The following is a 23310-nucleotide window of genomic DNA, read 5'->3' on the forward strand; positions in this document are numbered from 1 at the left end:
TTAAAGAAGGTCAATAAAGGTATGACAACAATAATGAAATCAAAGAAAGTCGCAGTTTCAAGATTAACATATTAATAATCTTGTTAATAAATTGCTACGAATGTGTTTGTTATCAATCATTGAATCTTTAAATGTGTTTGTTTATCAAGCAATGAATAATCTTAAGAAAGACAATGAAAAATTTGAAGCAGAAAATGTGAAGTAATATGTTACATACCATTCCATTATTTTATAATATACTAGCGTAAGCTCGTGCCTCCAGCACGTAGAGTGAAAATTTGTCAATCCTTCATATATTATCTTTTCTCCATTTAAACATTCTGATCAATTTCATTAATTGCGAATTTTATACCAGTCAGTTGAGTTCCTTAAAAAAAAAAAGACTCCTCAATTCAATGAAGACGATACATTGAAATCAATATTTACACACACATGGTAGACATATAATTTGGTAGTCGGACAAAATAGTAATTCATATATTGGTTTATAAGATTTCTTCTTCGATCAAATTGAGATTGCAATAGTTAACATTTCCAAATCGGGTGATACAACTATCACAACAGTAAGAAGCTAAAAGTAACAAGTATTGTACTATAGATATTTTCCTATCCCTATCATGTTGATTTCTTTTTTACTATAGAAGGGTAATTGTCATTATCATGTGTGTTACTGAACTTTAACATTGAATTTCATTTCAAAAGGCAAAATTTCTTGCATATAATTTGGTAGGCGTAAAATAATTTTACCAAGAAAACATTTGCAGGTATCATATTATATACCTAGAGAAAAACATATATAGAATTTGGTACGCATTGATATCATTCGACCACGTTTCTATTTAATTCAGAAACAATGAAACTTACTTGAGCCAAAAATGGAGAATAACTCGTGAATTGTAGGAATAAATCTAAATTCAAAAGAGGCAAAAATCAGTAAATCCAAAAAAGAAGAGAATGAAATAAAGGTATTGAATTCAAATGAGCCAAAAATCAGTAATCTACAAGAAAGAAAACGGAATTAAGAAAATGAAGAATACATGTAAACCAAGACAAGTATCCCGATCATGACAATTGAAGCTACAATAGGTATTGTAAGTAATATGAAATATGAATGTATGTGAATGCACAATCAAATGGCACAAAGATCCAATTTAATCTTACATTCTTGGTAAAGAAAACCTCTATCTCACTTTTTGGGAACCATAAGTATCAGGCCACATCTCTGAACTGCCTATTGTAAACCTTCATATAAAATGATAAAAAACTATGGAACGTAATACAATTTTCTTTCTTAAATGTGTTATTTTATCATGTCATGGGAGCATAAAATTCACAGTTCTCACAGTAAAAAGACACTCCAGCTTAGAAAAACTAACGAAAATGTCTTAATTACGAAGTATACAACTCTTATTCTGTATGGATCAGGAGATCTGAACACATGAGTCACAAAGCTACCCTTCATTTCTATGTCTCTCTTGTGGTTCAATGAAGTCACCTATTAGTAGAAATATTGGCAAATTGTAAAGAAACTGGAACGACAAAGATATGGTCGAATCAACAAAAAACATTATTCGAGATTTTTACCAAATAAAGGTATATTTTTAACCAAAGAACAATATATTTAGCCAATGAACATAAAAGTGAAGATGTCAAAATTAGGTAAGAAGTGATTATGTAGGGCATCAAAAGTGTCGCAATGAAATTCAATCAATAAAAAATATAAAATGGCTAATATCGGATTGAAAGGAAGATCGAACTAACCTTTTGAAGGTAGTATGAAGTGTCTGGCCAACTAATTGGTGGGGCATAGAATAGAATAATTCTTGCTCGACTCTTGTATTAAGGCCGTGTCGTAATTCGTTAAATATAATGACCACATCCTTAAGGATGCAACAACCAAGGAAGATTTTATCAAGGTCGGGGACTATGAGTGTAACAACATAACAAACATACGATGGGCATATGTCCAAAATTTTAACAATGCATATCAACGGATTCTATTTGATGATTTAATATGAATATAATTGAATTTTACTTCACCTTCTTATCAGGATGTCATTTCATCAAAGGCATCTCTATTCAATCTTTTGCATTCTATTCACCTTAAAATGTTATAACAATCAACACCCATATTCAGTCTTGTAAGAATCTAACCCATAAAATAGATAAAATTAATACCTTAATTGAAACTCCTCAAAAGAAAGGAAAACGAAGATGAAGTCATGAAGATGAATATTGTTCTTCCCAATTTGATCATGCATACGACCAATATTCAGAAATCAAAGTGTTAGAGATGAATAAACAAATATGAAAGACTCTGAACAAACCTTGATCTAATAAACACATATCAAAATGTTGATGAATAAAAAACAAAAACAAAAATTAAATAGGTTAGAGATGGGAGAGAGAGATTATCATGAGGGCACGATCGATTCTTCACTTGCTTGTTCTGATCAAACAATTCTAGAAGATCAAACTCCATTATCCCAATCAAATGAATAAGAATGTTGAAAACTTCCAAAGAGAAAGAGAAATAAATATGATGTAATGGACTTCCAATAAATTTTACATGGTTAGGTGCACTGTTCATGAAGTATGTATGATACTTGACTACAGCTGAAAATCTATTTTTATCAAGTAATCTATTGCGACCCAATTCGAACATAAAAGGTTAGTAGTCCTAAAAAATTTAATGATCTAAAATCTAAAATCGGCTAAAACGATGGGAGCAAACCTAAATCCATTGGAAATTTAAATATAGATTGTAATCTAAAATCGATTTCGATTTAAACATCAAACAACTCTATAATACATGTCGTTACCTTGATTCAACTGTACCCAGGAATCAAAAGCACGGATAGTGAGACTGTTACTTGAATCAGAACCCTAAATCGATTTAAACATCAAATAAACTTCAATACATGTGGTCACCTTGATTCAAAACTTGATGTCAATCCAAAATCTAGAATCTACTGAAAGACTGGGAGCAAATCCAAATTCATTGAAAACCCGGATTTAGTATTTAGATTGTAATGTAAAATCGATTTCGATTAAACATCAAATAAACCTGAACCTATAATACATTTTGCATATAACTGAACTCTAAAATCAGTAGCATGGAGAAAGAGATTGTGAATCATAAATCGATTTAAACATCAAATAATCCTCAACACAAATGTACCCGGAAATCAGAAGCATGAAGAGAGAGATTGTTACTAACGTTTAATCAGAAGGGACAAAGAGAAGAAACTGAGAAGAAGTGAAAGGGAACAATAACAGCAAGAAGATTGTTACAAATGCTGAGGTGGATCAGACGACTGGATTTATCCAAAGATTTGTCCCAGTCATCACCCGTACACCTATTTTAATATATAGAATTATTGGGGTCTATGACCTCCATTAGCATTAGCTTTTAACACTTGGGCCCAGGTTCACCTATGGCTTCTAACTTGGGTTGGGCTTAGTCGAGGGTCCAATATGTCGGTCAAATTTGTCCAAATAATATCAGCAAACCTAAGCCGCCGACTTAAAGGTACTATGGACGGTTGAGATTAATCACTTTGATCTGACGGTCCAGTTGACCTCCTTAAACCCTTCTCCTCGCCCCTCTTTCTCTGTCGACCTTCACATTTACTCTCTCTCTCTCCTAGAGACCACCGTCACCACAGCAGAGCAGGTAAGCAAATTGAAACCCTTCATCTCTTTATCTCTTGCACATGATGAGATTCATCTAGGGTTTGAGTTATTGTTCTTCTATCGAGATTCAGCCTTTTCTTTCAGTAATTTTTTTTTCTTGTTTACGTCCTTACATATATGAATCAAAAGGTAGTAATTAGAGAAGCTAACAAATTTATTGTGGGTTCAGAATTCGATTTAATGGATCAATAACATGGTATTTCTGTTGTTATTACCAATTATTAGATGGGTTTTGTGTTACTTCTAATTAACCTTACTTTAGGGTTTGCTCTATTTTGTTAAAGATACTGTTTCACCATATATATAATTATATATATATATATATATATATATATATATATATATATATATATATCGGGAAGGCATCGGACGGCCGAGACTTGGCATGGTACGGCCTGGGACGCCACGAGCTGTTGGCTTGGGACGCCCTTGCCATGTGCTGGGACGCCCGAGTCGTGTCACGGGACGCACCAAAGCCGCGGCAAGGGAAGCCCCAAGGCCGTGGCACGGGACGGTCGTGCCGTGGCATGGGACGCCCAAACCGAGCTTCAATCCGCACGAAATCTCATCGTTTTCCAACATATTAGAAACTTATATATATATATATATATATATATATATATATATATGTAGGATGTTTTAGTCTCTCATATGATCAACTTGCTGCCATATTGATTGAAATTTGAAATTCAATGGGGGTTCCCTTTTCTAGGTGATTAACCTTCTTGTATTTCTTATGACCTATAATCTTCAGAAATGGCCGAAGAAGCAGGTATGTTTCGGATCCACCAGACTGTTGGAAGTGTTTTATGTTGCAAATGTGGTATTCCAATGGCTCCAAATGCCGCAAATATGTGCGTGAAGTGTTTACGATCAGAAGTCGACATTACTGAAGGTCTTCAAAAGCATGTCATCATTATGTACTGCCCAGATTGTAATAGTTATTTGCAGCCACCAAGAACATGGATTAAATGCCAGTTAGAATCAAAGGAGCTCTTAACCTTCTGTGTCAAGAGATTGAAAAATTTGAACAAAGTTAGGCTAGTTCACGCTGAATTTATATGGACAGAACCTCATTCAAAGAGGATAAAGGTGAAAGTGCGAGTCCAGAAAGAAGTTCTTAATGGGGTGATTCTAGAACAAGCCTATACTGTCGAGTACGTTCAGCAGGACCATATGTGTGAAACCTGTTCTAGGGTTGCGGCCAATCCTGACCAGTGGGTTGCTTCCGTTCAGCTAAGGCAACATGTCTCTCACAGAAGGACTTTCTTTTATCTCGAGCAGCTTATTCTGAAGCATGATGCTGCAGTTCGCGCGATCAAAATTATGCAGTTGGATCAGGGTATTGATTTCTTCTTTTCTAATCGAAGTCATGCTATAAAATTTGTTGACTTTGTTGGCAAAGTTACTCCAATCAAGAGCCGTAGTGATAAGCAACTTGTATCCCATGATATCAAAAGCGCCACTTATAACTATAAGTACACATTCTCTGTTGAGATTTGCCCGATTTGTCGTGAGGATCTTATCTGCCTTCCTCCTAAAGTTGCACTTAGTTTGGGAAATCTTGGCCCTCTGGTTTTGTGCACAAAAGTAAGTGATAGTATTGCGTTGCTCGATCCTTTTACTTTGAGGATCGCTTTCTTGGATGCGGACCAATACTGGAGGACGCCTTTTAAGGCCTTGCTTTCTAGTAGGCAACTTGTGGAATATATAGTATTGGACGTGGAATCAATGATCTCCGAAGTCAATGTTGGGGGTTCAACCTATGCATTAGCTGATGTTCAGGTGGCACGTGTTTCTGATTTTGGTAAAAATGACCAGATCTTCACTATAAGAACACATATTGGTCATCTTTTGAATCCCGGTGATAATGCTCTCGGGTATGATCTATTTGGAGCGAACAGTAATGATATAGAAATGGACAAGTATAAGAACCTTATCCTGCCCGATGTTATTTTAATAAAGAAAAGCTATGAAGAGAGGCGTCAGAGAAAGCGTGGTAAGCAGCGTCCTTGGAAGCTTAGATCTTTAAATGTGGATGTGGAACCCACAAACAGAAAACACGACGAGAATAAGATGGGTGAAGAGTATGAAAACTTTATGAGAGATTTGGAGGATAACCCAGAACTGACATTTAACATATCATTGTACCGCAATAAAGAATATCAGCCATCAGAGATGACAGATGGAGAGGGTGACCCATTACCCCTGGACGAGATGCTTGCGAGTCTTGAGTTACGTGACGAAGAAGAGGATGACCACAATGAAGAAGAAGATAATGACGAGAGCATGAACCGTTGATCTTTTCCATTTGATGCCGAGTTTGTCTTCTGTTTACAGGTTTGTCTTTTCTGATATTTTACACTGAACATTGTGCAGACCAATTCGTTTCATACCTAATATTTCAAGAAATATTTCATGAGATTCATGTACTTGCCATTAGTTCTATTTCTTAATGTACTCGTATCTCTCTCTGTGATCCTTTTCACTCTACTTTGTTGTTAAATGAATCACTTCTATCTTTACATGAATACATTTACTTCTGTTATGGTAGAGGGTACAAATACAAAATTCCTTTTGGATGTTCGAAGTGAAAACCTAAAAAAGTTTTTTTTTATTTTTTTTGCATTTTGATGCTCAGCCTTCACGGTTAACAAAAAATTGTATGCCTTATATGACAGTTGTGGATATTTTGATTTTAGAAATTCGACAATAGCCTTTGCATGCTCCGCACAAGTGAAAATTGAGAAACCATGTAGAACAAGTCACTTGTTTTTCACCCATTTTGTTTAGATGTAATATGAATATATGATTGTTATTATGATTCTGTACAGCGACTTGAAATTATTTGCTTGATTAGTCTTGTGATGATTGTGTTTTCTCTACGATCTCTAATAGTTATTATCTTCTGTTTTGTAGGAGGAGATTCGATCCTGGAAAGTTCGTGACAGGTGACATTTGGATGGACTGGTGTGTCACTGGCAGGTAGAAATAGCTTACAGTTATTTCTGTATCTCGAGTGATTTGCAATTTTGGCATTGTGAAAAGGAAAAAAAAAAGCAGAATAAGAGCGTATGTGTGTGTTAAAAGTCGAAACAGTAACGACTTTATATTCGTTTTGAACTGGTATTTATTATGGAGTTCTTTTGATATTAGGATTTGATTATTTATATTCATCTCAATGGGTGTGATCTTTGATTTTGCTAAGCACTATTTAATTATGATTTATTTGTAATCACTATATTGATTACGCAATTTCGTGCCTTGGGAATCATTTACACCTTGGATATGTTAAAATCATTGCTGCCTTTGTGGATTGGTTTCAGTCGGATTAGTAAGTTATGGCAGTTACCAATAGTGTCCCTGATTTTAGCTTCACAACCTCTAGCAGTCACTAAGCTTGATCTCTCTCCTGTGCTCCATCCTGAGTAGTCTTGGCTCCAGATTCTCCCTAAAATTACCTGCTTGAATATGAACATATATAGGTGTGCACTATCGGCAAAAGTTTTTTTTTTGTTGAAATTGTATTCTTGTGGGCAATATCGACTGAAGTTGGCTAGACTGTACTTTTGTGGAAAGGACGATTGGTAGATCAAATTTTACAGAAGACACATTGTCTTCTGTAAATGAAAGCACTATTTTTCCCTCTTTGTAGAAGCGATGGGAAGATAAAACTGAGAGCCAGAGTGATGAAGACTGAAGAGAAAGAACATGAACATGAGAGATAAGATATGAGTATGAAAGAGAAGAAGATGGAGTCGGGCGGTAAAATGTCAAGTGGACGGATTATTATAGGAAGAGAAAAAAAAAATGAAAAAGATGTATCCCTAATTTATAAATGGAAGAGGTAGATGACATTCTAGGACAGGTCCGTCATAAAAGACCACAAGTATGATGAAACCCTCTTCCTATTCTAGTTTACAAAATTATCGTTGATGCGAGTTTCAGAAACACGAAGGAGAATGCTGGAATAGGACTAGTTGTACATGGCCACAAAATTGAATCCAAAATGGTTCATACGAGAGCACGTAATAGTGAACGATCTTCAAACGAACACGATAGGCAAAGGTCCCTGAATTTCAATCAGATAATCATTGAAAGTTCATTATGTAAGCACTAAGGATATAGTCCAAAATATTGTGGGGATAACCCTAACTTCCAAGAAAGAGAATTGGGGAGATGACTTTAGGACTTTCCAGTATCCATGAAAGAATGACAACTTCTCTCAATCTTTCCAACTTTCAGTAAACAGTAGGGACGGTTCAACAGACGTGAATGTGAAGAAATTCCTTTCTTTCATCAGTTTCTTTCTCAACTTCGACCCACCAATCAAGTTATTCGGTAACTAAAATATTTTATTTGGGTTTTCTTTAAAGATTATTTAACTAAGATGTCAATAGTAACAACCAATCGATAGCACGATTCGAATAAGAATTTAGGGGTTTTTGCAAAATTTCAGTCATCATCCTTCAACATAATAATGGACAAACTATAATTGTTAGCTTTGACTTCACAATTTTTATATTCTTTCTATATTTTTCATAGAAAATGTTCATTGTTCTTATATCAAATAAATAAATTCAATTTCCTATGTCCTCAAATAACTTCCTTCATACGAGAGCAATGAAGTTAAACCAATAGACAATCCCAAATGACAAGGTTATGGATTGAACAATATATTAATTATACTCGGGATATTATTTTAATCTTTCAAAAGAAAAGTATTATTTTAATAAAAAATAGCGACATTTCATTGAGCGTAGGTATCTAAAACTAAATGGTCCATATGATGCTTGTTGTTTCTTCAAAGATCATCAAATTATTCATACGGGTGATGTAATCAAAACATAAACCGGAACAAAAATTTATGTCACGAAATATGTTTTTACATTTTTAACAGTGGTAAATTAGATATAATAATAACAAAATATAAGTAGCAACACTCAATATCTAACTCAAAACATCATAAAATTTGTAAGTAGAGCGCAAGCATTAGGCTAGAAGAACATGATTTATCCATGAGACTTTGTTGTTACATTCAAAATAACCATATTCCTTTTTAACAATACAAAATTGTTTTCCTCAAGACAAATGCTAAATGAAGCTGCATAATTGCTTCATAAAGCTATTTGCTAGACACAACCATTTATTTTTTATTAAATTGCTAAATAACACTAGAGATCGATTTATTGGTTTTATCTAGCAAATAATTTTTTGAATCTTAGATTGCAAAATACAACTACGTTAACTTCCCAAAATTATTTAATAGACACAATTTTTTCCTTTATTAAATTATTAAACAAAAATAAAATTGGTTGTATTAGTATTATCTTAAAAAAAATAGTGTTATAGGTTTTAAAAAAATATACATTATTTTTATGTAACATGATTTTGTGAAATATACATTATTAAGGCTTAAACTAAACTTAAAAAATATATATAGTGATTTTATGTAGTATGATTTTATGAATATCCCATGGGATTTTTTTTGTGTTGAAAATATATCTGTTGGATTTTTTTTTTTGAAAATATATATTTGTTTTTTTTGTTATTTGTTAATATTTGGTTAACTTCTTAGATTAATGTTCGAATAAATTTTATGTATGAATAATTAATTATGGTAATAGAAATTTGAATTTTGAGAAAAAATTCGATTATATTTGATTTTTTTCTTTTAGTGTTGGGTTTATCAATTTAAGACGAAATTCAATTAATTTTATTTAGTTATTTTGTTTAATAATTTTTTTAGAGTTGTGTATGGAATGGAGGAGAAATTCGGTTATACTTGATTTTTGGTGTTGGTGTTGTTTAGCAATTTAGGACAATATTTTTGTTAGTTTTATTTAGTTATTTTTGTCTAATAGTTGTCCTTAGCAAAACTGAAGTTGCATATAGTAGCATCCTTCCTCAACTAGCTCCTCCATGTTAGCCGGAGGAGGAATCTCTAATTTGGGTCCCACTAGTTCCTTTTTTTTTTTGTTAAAAGGTCCCACTAGTTCCTTACTTGTTGCTACAAGTTTCCTCGGTAAATACTCTTCCATCTTTATGTGGTTAGGGTGCTTCTAAAGGCACCTGACCAAACAGCTGTTAGCATCCATCTCTGTTGGCACCACGCCCAACCGCTCTATTCTCTGTTGGCACCACTCAAGTATGTAGGCACCGGTCCATTATCTGTTGACCCTAACCCCTCCATCCATCTCTGTTAGCTACTAACCAAGCTATGTACTAGCCATCCTCAATTAGACCTAACTCACCACTGATCAAGAAGAAAAGATGATTATCCACCTTCAAGCTCTTTTGGGTAACAGGTAAATATACTCATTACTTCTTTGTCTAGAACTAGATGATATGTCTTGTTGGATTTGTGTTTGATCTATTATTTTGTTCTTTTGTATAGATGGGCTGCCATAGCTTCTTATCTTCCTCAAAGAACAGACAATGATATAAAGAATTACTGGAATACCCATATGAAAAAGAAGCTCAAAAAGATTGAATTAGGTTTTAGTGATCATTTCACAGAAGGGTTTTCAAGTTTAGAACCAATAGCTAAAGGCCAATGGGAAAGAAGACTTCAAACTGATATGCAAACAGCTAAAAAAGCCCTAACTGAGGCTTTATCTATTGAGAATTATAAACCCATTTCTGTATCTGAATTAAGTTCTTCATCCATTTGTTCTGATTCACTTATGTGTACACAAAACCCTCAACCAACAACAAGTACATATGCATCAAGTACTGATAACATTTCAAGATTGCTTCAAGGATGGATGAAGAACTCACCTCCTCCTAAGTTTTCTCAAACATCAACTTCAGGAACTACTACTACACAAAGTTCAAGTGATCATGAAGGAACCCTAAGTGTTGTTACAAAATCAGATGGATGTTTTCAATCTCTATTAGGGTTTGATCATTCACTCTATTTGGTTTTGCTCATGGAGTATTATTCAGTCTCCAACATGATTCATCCAGTTGTGACAGAACCCTAACTCACCACGGTCAATGTCCTGCAACACTGGTTTCAATCTTTCAATGCTTTCATAGACGCTGACTTCAAACATTTGAGCTTGAAAACAGAGAACCCCAAGATTAGTGTTCGGATGGTATCATATTTCTTTCTTTTTCCCTCCATTGTTGATCCTTGTACACCAATAGGAATTGAGTCTAATTTGTTGTTAGCTTTGAACCTTTCCCTTCAAAGTTGTGGATAAATTTATTAATCCACAAAGGTGAACGTGTCACCCACATTAAAAACGAAGAATGTTGCACTCTTTTCTAGGGTTTTGTTTTGGAAGAAGAATTGATTAGGATTCCTTTTTTGTTGGAAGAAGAAGATGGAAGAAGTAAACGAAGGTGAACGTCACCCACATTAAAAACTGGTGCTTATAGAGACCTCGAGTCAAAAATCATTGACTTGAGTCAACAATATTTTTGGATGCTAACAGCTGTTTGGTCAGGTGCCTTTAGAAGCACCCATGTGGTTATATGGTGATGCATCTCCTACTGTATCATACACATATGACCTTATCCCATCATTTGAGCAACATAAACATGTGACCAAACCTCCTAAATTTAGGCACTTGCTGTCAATAAGCCAACAACTATATCCCGAGAACTTAGCAAGCTGCTAAAGGCACCTGGTCTTGGTGGTATTGGCACTCGGGCTACTTTCTTAATAATCTATAAGCATTTTGTTTTTCTAACAAGCATCTGATAGCGAAGTTGTAAAACCATTTTTCTAATAAGCACCACATAACACGGGGAACGTTTATATGCTTCAATGGAGATTTTTCCTTGTTTTAAAATTGGTTAGAAAGAAATCTCATTGATTATTTCTAAATTTTAAGAAAAAGAGGATAGAAGAAAAATGTAGGTAAACACAAGTCACTTAAAATCTAGGTGCTTACTTTCCCAAAGTAAAATTTGAATCTGAGTGCTTAGAATGTTTGGGTCTATTCATTGACCATAGTCAAATTGATAAGTCCACTCCTTATAGCACAAAAATCAGGTGCTTTTAGTGGCACCCAATAACTTATGTACAATATGGTAGTTTGACTTTCAATCCTAGTTACTTATTTGTAGATTTATAGATATTACTACAACTTTTAACTCAAACATCACAATTTGAGAATAAGTTAATTCTACATTACTATCTTCATAATATTAATTATATATGTGAACAATATGTTATGAAGATTATGGAACAATGCAGATATAATTTGAAATTAGCATCCGTAAAAATGTCTCATATTCTTTTATTGTGTAGAGAGGTACCTATTAACGGTAGTGCATAAGGTTAGAGCTTTGAACAATAATGGAGTAATATTTACGTATTTAGTCAATTATTTTGGTAAGTTTAAATAACACTGTAAGTATTTACTTGCTAAAACTACATGATACATGTTCGTGTTGTTATAAAATTTATCCGACAAAATTTGATTTAGTTTGAACCTAGGATCAAGTCATGTGTTCCATATGTCAATAAAATACTTTCCTTCCATTTATTCTCAATAATTTTCTCAAAATTTCTACAACTTGACCTAGGATCAAGTCATGTTCCGGAATGTTTATTGACATTTTCAAAGTGTAGAAAGAAAATAGGGGATTAGTCCCAAAATAGCCTTACTATAAAAAAGTAGGCCACCAATAACCATATATGTTGACAAGTCATTAGTTGCATGTGAATCCCTAAATTATTTCACATGAACAACTTTTCTCTTGTTTTTTTTTCATTTGAAATATTTATAATTTCCATCATAGAAATAATACTTATAATTCTCTAAATATGGGAGTATATTAGTGATTTGAAATCGAAATCCCCTTGACCAATAAAATTGAAAAATAAACAAAAAAGAAAAAGAAAAAAAATATAAGAGAAACTAGTTTGCTTCAATTGCACAACTGAATTATTAGCTTTTCTTCATTTGGGATTTGAATCGAATAAAAAAGGTAAATAAATGATCAAAATTAAAGAAAATGAATTTGCCAACAAGAACACAAATTTCCATTTCAATTCTCTGTTTCAATGCAACAATTCTATACATCCAATTGTATCTAATTCAACAAACTAGAGAGAGAGAGAAGAGATACCCAAAGATGATTCTGTCAATTATCATATAAATAATCAAATAAAAAGGGCAAATAAATGATCAAAAAGAAGATGAATTTGACAACAAGAACTCAAATTTCCATTTCGATTCTCTGTTTTTGTTTCAAGGCAACATTTCTATACATCCACCAATTGCATCAAATTGAACAAACTAGAGAGAGAGAGAAGAGAGACCCAAAGATGATTCTATCGATTATATATAAAACTAAATATGATTCAAACGTGGAATTATCATATAAAGTGAGTAAAATAAAATCACCCCCCGAGAAAGACCATTAAACTGTTAATTTCATCTTCTTGCAGACAGAGGGAATTGGGAAGAAAAGAGAATTTAAATCATTTGGAACTTGAAAATACCCAATTGAGGATGAAGATGAAGAAAACCCATGTTTCCTTTTAGTTCTTCTAAGTTTCCTTGGAGCTGGTGGGCAAATTAATGGTGTCTTCAATAAATTATCTTCAGATTTTGGTGTTCTACATTCATCTTTTTCTTCTTCTTCTTCTTCTTGTTCTTCAGCTCTTAATTCCTTGAAATTCTTCTTATCAAGATCAGGCAATTTGAATTTCTTGTTTTCATTGTTGGTAGAATTATGATTTCTTGTAGTGGGAATTGTTCGAATTGGCGTAATTGGCCAAAACTCTTGTGGGATTTCTAAACCCATTTCGAAAATTTACAGATACAAATTCGTGGAATGAAATTTCTTCTAGGGTAATTTAGCAAAACATTTAGAGAGAGAAAGTAAAATATACAGAAAAGGAGAGAGGAAGGGAGGATGGAAAGAGAAGAATCGTTTTGAGATGAGGTCAGGAACAGAGGAGACTAGAGAGAGGTAGAAATAAGTAAATAATACGTAGAGAGAAAATATTTAGAGAGAGAAAATATTGAGAGAGAGAGGGGGTGAAATTAAACCGAAAGTGTAAGAAAGGGAAAAATGACAATTAAAGAATAAAATATTAAAGAGATAGAGGCAGGCCTTAACTGCGGCTGGCTATGGGGGGGTTATAATAAAGTGGTCACGCAAAAGTTGGGTGAGAGTGAAGATGAAGAGGTGAATAGTCATGTATCATATTAGCAAATAGGACCCACTATTTTATTTTACTTTTTGTTTTTTCCTTTGTTATTATTTTTTTTTTTTGTAATTTTCTTAATTCACAAAATTCAGCATTTTATCATTTGCCCCTATGTAAAATACAAACGAAATTGTGACAAATCCCTTTCTTTTCATGTATATATATATATATAAAATAAAATAAAATTTGAAACCACATGTATGTAAGCCATTGTGAAATGGTAACTATAAAAAACTTTTACTTTAAATAAAAAGAAAAAAACTATAAAAAAACTTTCAGTTATTTTATTACGAAATGAAAACGAGAATACCTATAACACATTGCAAGCTCAGGATTATATATAATGACATATGTCAATAAATTTACTTAGGAATATTATTCTTTAAAGAAAATCCTAATTTAACACAAAATTTTGTTTCGGCACACCGGTAGAAATATTTGAATAGAATTAATAGTGCATTGGGAGAGCAAGCTATCTCTAAAATTCTTACTTTCCAAAGTAAAAAAGAAAAAGAAATCAATTGGTGACTTTGATTTCTAAGTAAAAGACTAATAATGCTATGTTTTGCCATAATTTTGGTTGGTTATCATCAGTTGGATAAGAAATAGAGTAACAAATAGTATTTGTTTTTTTTGTTGAACAACAAATAGTACCTGTTATAATAACTTTCGGTTCGTCATGACCAATTTTTTTTTTTTTTGAGGATGATAAATTTTCGTTGTGGCGAAAATGCATTGATGGTAAAAATGTCCTATCAGTTATAGTAATTGATTCTATCACGAGGCTTATATTCAACAATACGTAGAACTAAAGCGATGAGATTGCGAGATGAGATTGCAATTTGTACTAGTAAGTATCTGGTATAAATAGAACAATTTTCCTAAATGAGTAATATCTACTAATGAAAAAGGTAAAATATCACAATTAAAGATAAATCTTGATATTGAAGTAACAATCGAGAATTGTCCAGGTTGTTTGGTAAGAGTTGGAAACATACTCATTAAGCCATGTCTATATTAAAAAAATTCCATTAATTTATCATACTATAACTCTTATTTAGGAAAGAGATAAAGGGAGCATCTACACTAAAATGAGAAGATTTGAAACTCCTTTTGTAGCTTATCAAAATATTGAATGAGGATAAACCGTAATTTCTTTTTAATAAATTTCAAAAGAAAAATGACAGTTATGGTCGAAATTTAGTTTAATGGCAAACAGAAAAACTATCAGAACATCACACTGTGGCGGAAAAATACCAAAATAATTATTCTAATGGTAATTTCAATCTTAATTTTTCTTCACCCACGTAGGTGAAGTTCAAATTTTTTCTAATAAGGAAAAAACTACGGTTCTGTACAAAGACTTGTTTGTTGTCTTCAAATTACTATATGTTCTTGAAAATCAGATTTATTTTGAGTTATGATGAGGCTTTTGATCTGTTCTGAATTTTAATGAAACTTAAAATTTTCATATTTATTTTGATCTATGTTTGATGAATACTTTTTAAATATGTGTTTGATCAGTTTTAATATATATTGATGTTTTTTATTTATGTTTCGGGTGCTTTGTAGATTAGATCTATGTTTCAAACAATTGTTTGTTCAATATAAATTGTTGGCCTAATGAAACACACAAGTTACATGGAAAGAGATGAAAAGGGAGAATAAAACAAAAATAACAAACAAACATCAGTTTGTTGAAGACAAACATCCGTTTTGAAGACAAATTCTAGTTCGGTAGATAAAAAGTGTTTGTATCTGCCAAACAGGTAGAAAATAAATTATTTTTTGACAAACGAAAAAAATACTTTGAAAAACGATGATTTTCAAGTTGAAAAACGTTATGGGCAAAAAAAATTTTGAAAAATGTATGAGAATACGTTAGAAGCAACAAACATTAAGAAAACAATATTTCTAACAACAAGTCTTCGAAAAAACGATAAAAAAGAACCAGTGAAAAACGTAAAACATATTGTAAAAAATTGGTCAAAAAAATATTAAGAAAAAGACAGTGAAATGACGGTAAAAAAAGTAATAAAAAAATGGAAAATAAACATTTTAGAGGACCAAACAAACATTTTTTACAATGTGTGTAGCCAAACACTTAATATGGTGTGAAGAGGAGAAAGACTAGGGATATGAACGTATGTCTTTGCTTTGTGTTTGTCCTTTTAGTAATTTTACACTAAGCGGTCTAAACAACCATCAAGAAAAGATAATGGTTTTTTGTTACTTCCAATCTTTTTAGAATTTTTTTCCTTTCAACGATTTCGCCGATCTCTATATTAGTGGCTCGCATCGGGTCCGAAGCAGGTAAAGCGACCTCTTTGGACCCCTACACATCAAAGACTTCGTGTTTGAATTTTGTATGTGACTTTGTAAATAGTACGTATATTTTAAATTTATATTTTGATTTAAGTTGTATCTGAGTGGTTAAGTATTTGGGTGGAGTTTAAAAACACTATTACAAAATTCATTTTTACATGCATTATATAAGAGTAAGACCTTAATCTTTAACTCTGTTTGGGGCTCTAAAACATCTAGGTCAGTCTTGCTCCAAAACAACACTATAAAATTGGGATTAACTTTCTAACTTTTGTGTTAAATACGTCTTACACATAAGAAAAGGTCACTCAGGGGCATTAGTATAAATAATAAAAGGCATAAAGATATAACGGCTTATGGTTGAATCAGATCTGATTGGTTTTCTACTTTGCTTTCATGGGTAGAAGAGGTATCTGGTAAACAAAGAGTAAGAAGCAAGAAAGGCAAAGTAGTTTGTCGGAGGGTTGTCACACTAATTATTAAAAATACAGAATTATTACAAAAAGGTCCCTCCAAAATTGAAAAGTGAAAACTAGCTATCATGTGGATGGCAAGTTGGCAACTATACATTCCAAATCCTCATGAAACTGAGTGTTTACCTTTTTCTTGAACTCTTTATCATATATAGTAAGTATATACTAGTAGTCAAACATCAACACTTTTTTTACTTTCTTAGATCCAATCTGAGACAAAAGAATCAAATATTTCTAATATATACTTATAGGTGTCCCAAAAGCTCAACTAGGGAGGGAGGACATAATCTACTCATTGTTGACAGCCTTAGGAGAGTCCACACTTCAACCCTTCTAGGGAGAGTGAGGTTTGAGCTGCATTTTCTATCAAGTTCTCACTTAATATGTGAGAAGACAACGTCTGTCGCCGTAAAGAATGTGTAGTCCTATCTCTGACTATTTGGATACTGTAATTTTGCGACTTTAAAATTTATGGAATTCGCGGTTAGTAGAATCATAAGACTTCTTTATGTTTAAATGACATGTGACATAACTCTCATCTGACTCTAAGCATAGTTGTGGGTTGTTGACTACATGTCGGGTGGTGGCAGGTGCCACCATCAACGACGAATTTAAGGGAGTGCGGCCGCACCAATGGATCCGCCCAAATAATTTTAGTAGTCACTACAAAACTGAAGGACTTTTGTTATGACATTTGCAGCAAATGAATAAAATTCGTAGCAAATGAGCTTTAGATATGACAAATAGTTGTAACAAATAATAGCGTTACAAATGACTTTTAATTAGAAACTTTCGTCTACGGGTAATTCTTAATGAAAAATAAGCTATCTGATTATGACTTTGGTCTTAGCAATAGGCCATATATTCATATAAATATTGTTGTACCCATTTCATTGAATTTCAAAATAACTACGTTGCATGTATAATTTTGCTAGTTATAACTGCTTGCCTAAAAAGAACTTTTTAACTATAAAGTTAGTCAAGATACGCTTAAGAAACAGAATGAGTGATCCGTGGTTGAATAATAGTTTAGTAATCTTTATTGAGAAAGAACTTTTTAGTGAAATTGACAATGAGCCGATTAAGCTAACATTTCATAACTTGAACTCTCGTAACGGTCAATTGCATTTGTAATCCCTAATGTATTGAGATAATTAATATATATATATATATATATATATATATATATATTTTGTTAATTTCAGTGTTCGCAAAATTGGGTATATAATTTCACACCCTCTCATTCGAAATCCTGGATCCGTCCCTGACCACCATGGTAGTCGTTGAACGTTTGGAGGACCATTAAAAGCAAGATGAAGAGGTTCAAGGAGTACATCTTGGAGCATATTTTCAGAGAAGTAAATCAACTTGCTGATTTACTGTCTGGAGCCAGGAGGACTAAAGGTGTCGATATTTTGTTGGCGACTTAAACAATGAAATGCAATAGATCGCTCTAGAGGCTAGATTGGAAACCATTAGAGTGCGGCTCAAGTGAGGTTGATTTGTACTAGATAACATATTTTTGTTTCTTTTCTATGGTTGTTATTTATTTGTGAGATCGTATGTTCATGATTTGTTGTTTTTGATGGTGTGTCCTTAGAGGGTGCTCGTTGCCTTGCACGACTTTTATTTCCATGTGTTGTATTGGTCCCATCAAACACTTTAAAACTTGATTTTCTTTCTCATCAGAAAATTTTGGTTTTCACATCCAAATACTTCCCCAACCCCGCGTATTAAACGGACCCCAAACTGTTTTTCAAATTATCAACAAAAAAGGAGTTGTTCAACAAAAAAAAAAAAACAAAAAAGGAGTTGTTTTTCAATTATTTTTGAAGTTCTAATTTCACATCTCGTTTCACTTGAGCAAAAGATATCTTGGATGTGTATACAACTAAAATGGTTTCTACCAAGATCATTGAAAAAATTTTTGCAGAACTTTAGAGCTTCTCTCTCTAACTTTAGAGAGAGAAAGTAGATCCAAATAGTTTCTACCAAGATCATTGAGAAAACCTTGTATTGATCCTTCTAGGGTCTGATCCTTATCATTTCTTAAGATTTCGGTACAGATCTATCATGTTAAAAACCCTTTCTATTAACATTTTTTTTTCATTTTCTAGAGAGAGAAACCAGATCTACCTTCAACTCCTTCTCATCCTAATCTTTCTCGCATAAATCATGGATCTTGGCTGGAAACAGTCGGAGATAAGGGTACCCCTGAACCCAATCTGCAGAGAGAAGATTTTATCTTATGTATTAGGTTTTAGTTTTAGTTTCAGCCTTAGTTTCATTAATTAGGTTTTGTTTAGTACTTTCTCTTTTGATCTAGATTAGATATTTTGTATCAGTTTTTCTTGTTTGTTTTTAAGTGTTTGTAACCCTTAAGAGAGTTCTAGGATTAGTCTTTCTTAGCTTTCTTCTCTGGAGACTTGTTGCCCTCAAATGGAACAATCATACTTCATTTACCTATTTGATTTTCTTTACCATGGCTTGATGGTGTCCGAGCTCTCCTCCGACGTCGGCAACAACAATAGTTTGGGGGAAGAAGATAGTGCACATGTCACTTGCACGGCAATGGTTAACCCGAGGAGTTACACGTGTGGCGTATGTGTACATTCTAGTTCAGTACATGGGTCGTACCCCATAGTGGGCCTTGGGATAGCTTGGTGGCCCAAAATCATATTTTATTGTTGGACTTGTTTATTCCACTATTTGGGCCAGTTGTTTGATCTAGGAATGATATAAAGGGTTTGGGTACTCTATATGTTCGGTCAGCCTTTTGACCCAGGTAAACGGACAAGGTTTAGTTCTGAAACTCCTTTGGGACTACCAGCTTTCTCTGAAGCTACAATCTATATCTGTTTATCTCCGCACTTGTTATGGTACCGGGCTCCTCCCATCTTGGTTAGCACTACAACGGTGTCCTCAATTTTGACCATATTTCTCGCCAGCTATGGTTCTCTACTTCACCTTTCACCCTTTGCAACTTGTTTGCACGATTCTGCTAACTTCGTTGAGTCTTTCAACTCATACATAGTTAGCGACCTTATTTACCAGGTGTTCGCTCGCGATCTATTCGGATTGCGATGGGACATGACTTCTCTATCGAGAGAATACTGGGGGGTAATCTTGGAATATTTTGATTCTGCCCTTAAGAAATTGTGTGACTTTTTTGAAGCTATAAATTTCTTTTTCCATTTGGTTCTTTGGGTGAGGTATGAACTCAAAAAGCCTAGACGACCCTCCTTAGAAACCATTGGTTAGACCGTTTATGCCACATGGCATAAAACTCCAAAAGACCCTCACATGGGCAGACAAAAGAGAAAGTTAGAGAGAGAAAATGAAATTTTCTCTCTCTAACGTGGACAAATAAATTGGGATGTCTGTTTGATTACGGCGTGAGAGACTTTACCGGATCCTTTACCTTTCAATCTTGGCCTTTAATATTTTAAGGGCTGAGATTGAAATACTCAAAAGCAAATTAAATCCAATTTCTTCAATCAACAGTCATCCTTTTCAACTACTTGAAGAACAAAAACGAACCCTAGCTTTGGAGTTAACCATTTTTCATCATCGTCATCCACCAACCGAGTTCTAGCTCGAAGACCACTGTTGTTGTTTCTCTACTCATCTCCTTCTTCCAAAGTAAGGTAATTTTAGTCATCTTTGCATCACCATTTTTTGGTTAAAGTGCACATACTAACATAGTTCAAAGTGATTTCTTATTTCAATGTAATTTTAGTCATCTTTGCATCACCATTTTAGGTTAATGTGCACATACTAACATAGTTCAAAGTGATTTCTTATTTCAAGGTAATTTTAGTCATCTTTGCATCCCCATTTTAGGTTAATGTGCACATACTAAGTTCAAAGTGATTTCTTATTTCTCTCTAACTTTCTGATCTTGGTACATAAAGTATTCTTGTTTGGTTGTTTTATTCAAGGCATCTATGGAAGGAATACCTATAGACTATAATGTAGATTATAGGGATGGTATTGGTGATGAGAATTTTGGGGAAGGAGATGATAGTGGACCCGAAGATGATAGTGAACCCGAAGATGATTGTGGACCCGAAGATGATTGTGGACCCGAAGAAGAATGTGTAGAGAGTGAAAAAAAATTGATTGTTCGAAATACAGTAAATTGGAACTATTGGATTTACTAAAGATTGGAAGAATACACGATAATCTTGAGTTTGTTTTTGAACTTTTTAAGAAATATGCGTTTTTGTCTGGATTTCCTGCGAAGAAAAGAACTAGTAAAAGAGATTATAGTGGTTTGCTTCGATGGGTTACTTTTTCGTGTGCTAGAGAAGGAAAACCTAGAATTACTTCTTCGAATTGCTTAAACCCAAAACCCTCATCCAAGACAGGTTGTTTAGTTAAGATTAGAATAACGCTTGAAGGAGATGAAAGATGGAAAATAACGTCAACCTATCTTGATCACAATCATCCTCTAAGTCCTAGCAAGTCAAGATTTTATAAATGCAATAGAAACATCAAACCATCCTTAAAAAGGGCTTTAGAATTGCATGATAGAGCAGGAATTCGAGTATGTAAGAATTTTGGTACCATTGTTGAAGATGCACATGGTTATGAAAACTTGACTGTGAACAAAAAAGACTGTCAGAATTACCTAGCAAAAGTTAGGCGATTGCGCCTTGGTGAAGGCGATGTAGTTGCAGTTCAACGTTATTTCATGAAGATGCAATCTCAAAATAAAGATTTTTTCTATTGTATGGACCACGATGGAGAAGGTAGACTGAAAAATGTATTTTGGGCCGATGGAAAGAGTAGAAAATCTTATAAAGAATTTGGCGATGTGATTGCATTTGATACAACTTACTTGACTAACAAATACGAAATGCCATTTGCTCCGTTTGTCGGAGTAAATCATCATGGACATACAATCTTGCTCGGGTGTGGTCTTATTTCAAATGAAGACACGGATACATTTGTTTGGTTGTTTCAAGCATGGCTCGCTTGCATGGATAAATTACAGATCAATGTAAGGCAATGCAGAATGCCATTGAGATAGTCTTTCCTCACAGTAGGCATAGATGGTGTTTATGGCATATTTTGAAGAAGTTTCCTGTAAAATTTGGTAGCAATAAACAAAAAGATCAAATCAGCTCGACATTGAACCATTTAGTATATGATTCACAAGATCCCGGAGAGTTTGAAGAAGGTTGGTTAAACATGCTTAACAAATATGATTTACATCAACATAAATGGTTAACTAAACTATACACAGATAGGTATCGTTGGGTTCCAATTTAACTTAACAATAGTTTTTGGGCTGGCATGTCAAGTACACAACGAAGTGAAAGTGTGAATGCTTTTTTTGATGGTTATGTTAATTCGAAAACAACTTTAAAACAATTTGTTGAACAATATGGTCGTGCATTGAGAGATAAAGCCCAAAAGGAGGCAGAGGCGGACTTTAGGTCATATGCACACAAGATACCATGTGTAACTAGATTTGAGATGGAGAAACAAGCTCAACAAGTGTACACCACAGAGAAATTCAAAGTATTTCAGACTGAGTTGGTTGAATTGTTATATTGCAAAGAAATAAATGGGTACCAAAATGACATGTTAACCATACATGACGTACGGGCTGATATTGTCATTGGAGAGGGAATGAAGAAAAGGATGGTTTATAAAGTTTATTGTGACCATACGAGTAGTAGTATACATTGTAGTTGTTTTATGTTTGAGTCTAAGGGATTATTGTGTAGACATGCTATAGTGGTGTTGCTTGAATTTGGTATTGACTTTATTCCAGAGAAATACATTCTTCGTAGATGGAGAAATGATGTCACGAGAGCACACACAAAGTTGTCAATTGGATATGATGATTGGGCATTAAGTGAGAATCTTCATACCTATGATCGGTTATGTCGTGCATTTACGGAACTTGCAGACTTGTCATGTGACGATGATGGTCGTTGTGAACGTTATATTGAGTGGGTTGAGAATGAGAAAAAAAACTATACCCTTGTTTAAAGCGAGTGTTAATGGAACTCCGATCTCAAGAACTAAGGTAGGTAGTAGTTCCAACGGTAATGATAATGAAGAAATATTGCTTGACCCATATTGTGTGAAGCGTAAGGGGCGACCTCGTACAAAAAGATTAGAGTCTACACTTTTCGCCAAATCGAAGAAAAAAGAAGTGTCAAGTAACAAAAGAAACAAAGTTAGTTATTCTGTATTCATGATTGTTTTTCTTTGTTTAAATATTTGTAAAAAAATACAAGTATAATGAAGTCTTTTATTTTTCAGGAACATGATCATCTAAAAGATGTGAGATTCAATGTTACTCAAGAAAGTGATTATTGCGATCCACAATATGCAACATTCAATGCTACTCAAAAAAGTCATCAAAATGTGTGTATTTTTTCTCATTTTTTAATTTTAATCTTATATTTACTTTGTCATGGTATAATCTAAAAGTCTCTATATAAATTGTTACAGGACAGAGACAGACCGAGATAGAAGTTGTTGAGAACCAAAACGTTAGAAGGATCACCATGAGTGGACTGAAATAGGAGTTGTTGAGAACCAAAGCGTTAGAAGGATCACCATGAGCTAAGAGTTGTTGTCGAAGGATTCTTTTTTTTTTTTTTTGTTGAAATAGTCA

The 23310-nt window shown here is 33.6% G+C and overlaps 1 protein-coding gene and 2 pseudogenes across 1 annotated transcript; all 3 read left to right on the forward strand.

The window, feature by feature from the left end:
• Positions 1–3552: 3552 nt before the first annotated feature.
• Positions 3553–6877, forward strand: NMD3 (nonsense-mediated mRNA decay NMD3 family protein). The gene is made up of 3 exons (XM_086645363.1): positions 3553–3675; positions 4450–6035; positions 6615–6877. Exon 2 carries the CDS (start codon positions 4452–4454, stop codon positions 5994–5996), a length of 1545 nt encoding a protein of 514 aa, XP_086501489.1. The 5' UTR covers positions 3553–3675; positions 4450–4451; the 3' UTR covers positions 5997–6035; positions 6615–6877.
• A 3078-nt stretch (positions 6878–9955) lies between these two features.
• Positions 9956–10681, forward strand: LOC147564365 (transcription factor MYB30 pseudogene; annotated as a pseudogene).
• Positions 10682–20617: 9936 nt separating this feature from the next.
• On the forward strand, positions 20618–22676 carry LOC147564366 (protein FAR-RED IMPAIRED RESPONSE 1-like; annotated as a pseudogene).
• Positions 22677–23310: the final 634 nt, after the last annotated feature.

Source organism: Eschscholzia californica, unplaced genomic scaffold, assembly GCF_041429995.1.
Source record: "Eschscholzia californica isolate CP2 unplaced genomic scaffold, dmEscCali1.0.p SCAF_1, whole genome shotgun sequence".
NCBI classification, from domain to species: domain Eukaryota; kingdom Viridiplantae; phylum Streptophyta; class Magnoliopsida; order Ranunculales; family Papaveraceae; genus Eschscholzia; species Eschscholzia californica.

What these genes read in the sequence shown, in the direction of transcription:
- NMD3 (XM_086645363.1), top strand. Translation starts at nt 4,452, where the DNA reads ATGGCCGAAGAAGCAGGTATGTTTCGGATCCACCAGACTGTTGGAAGT.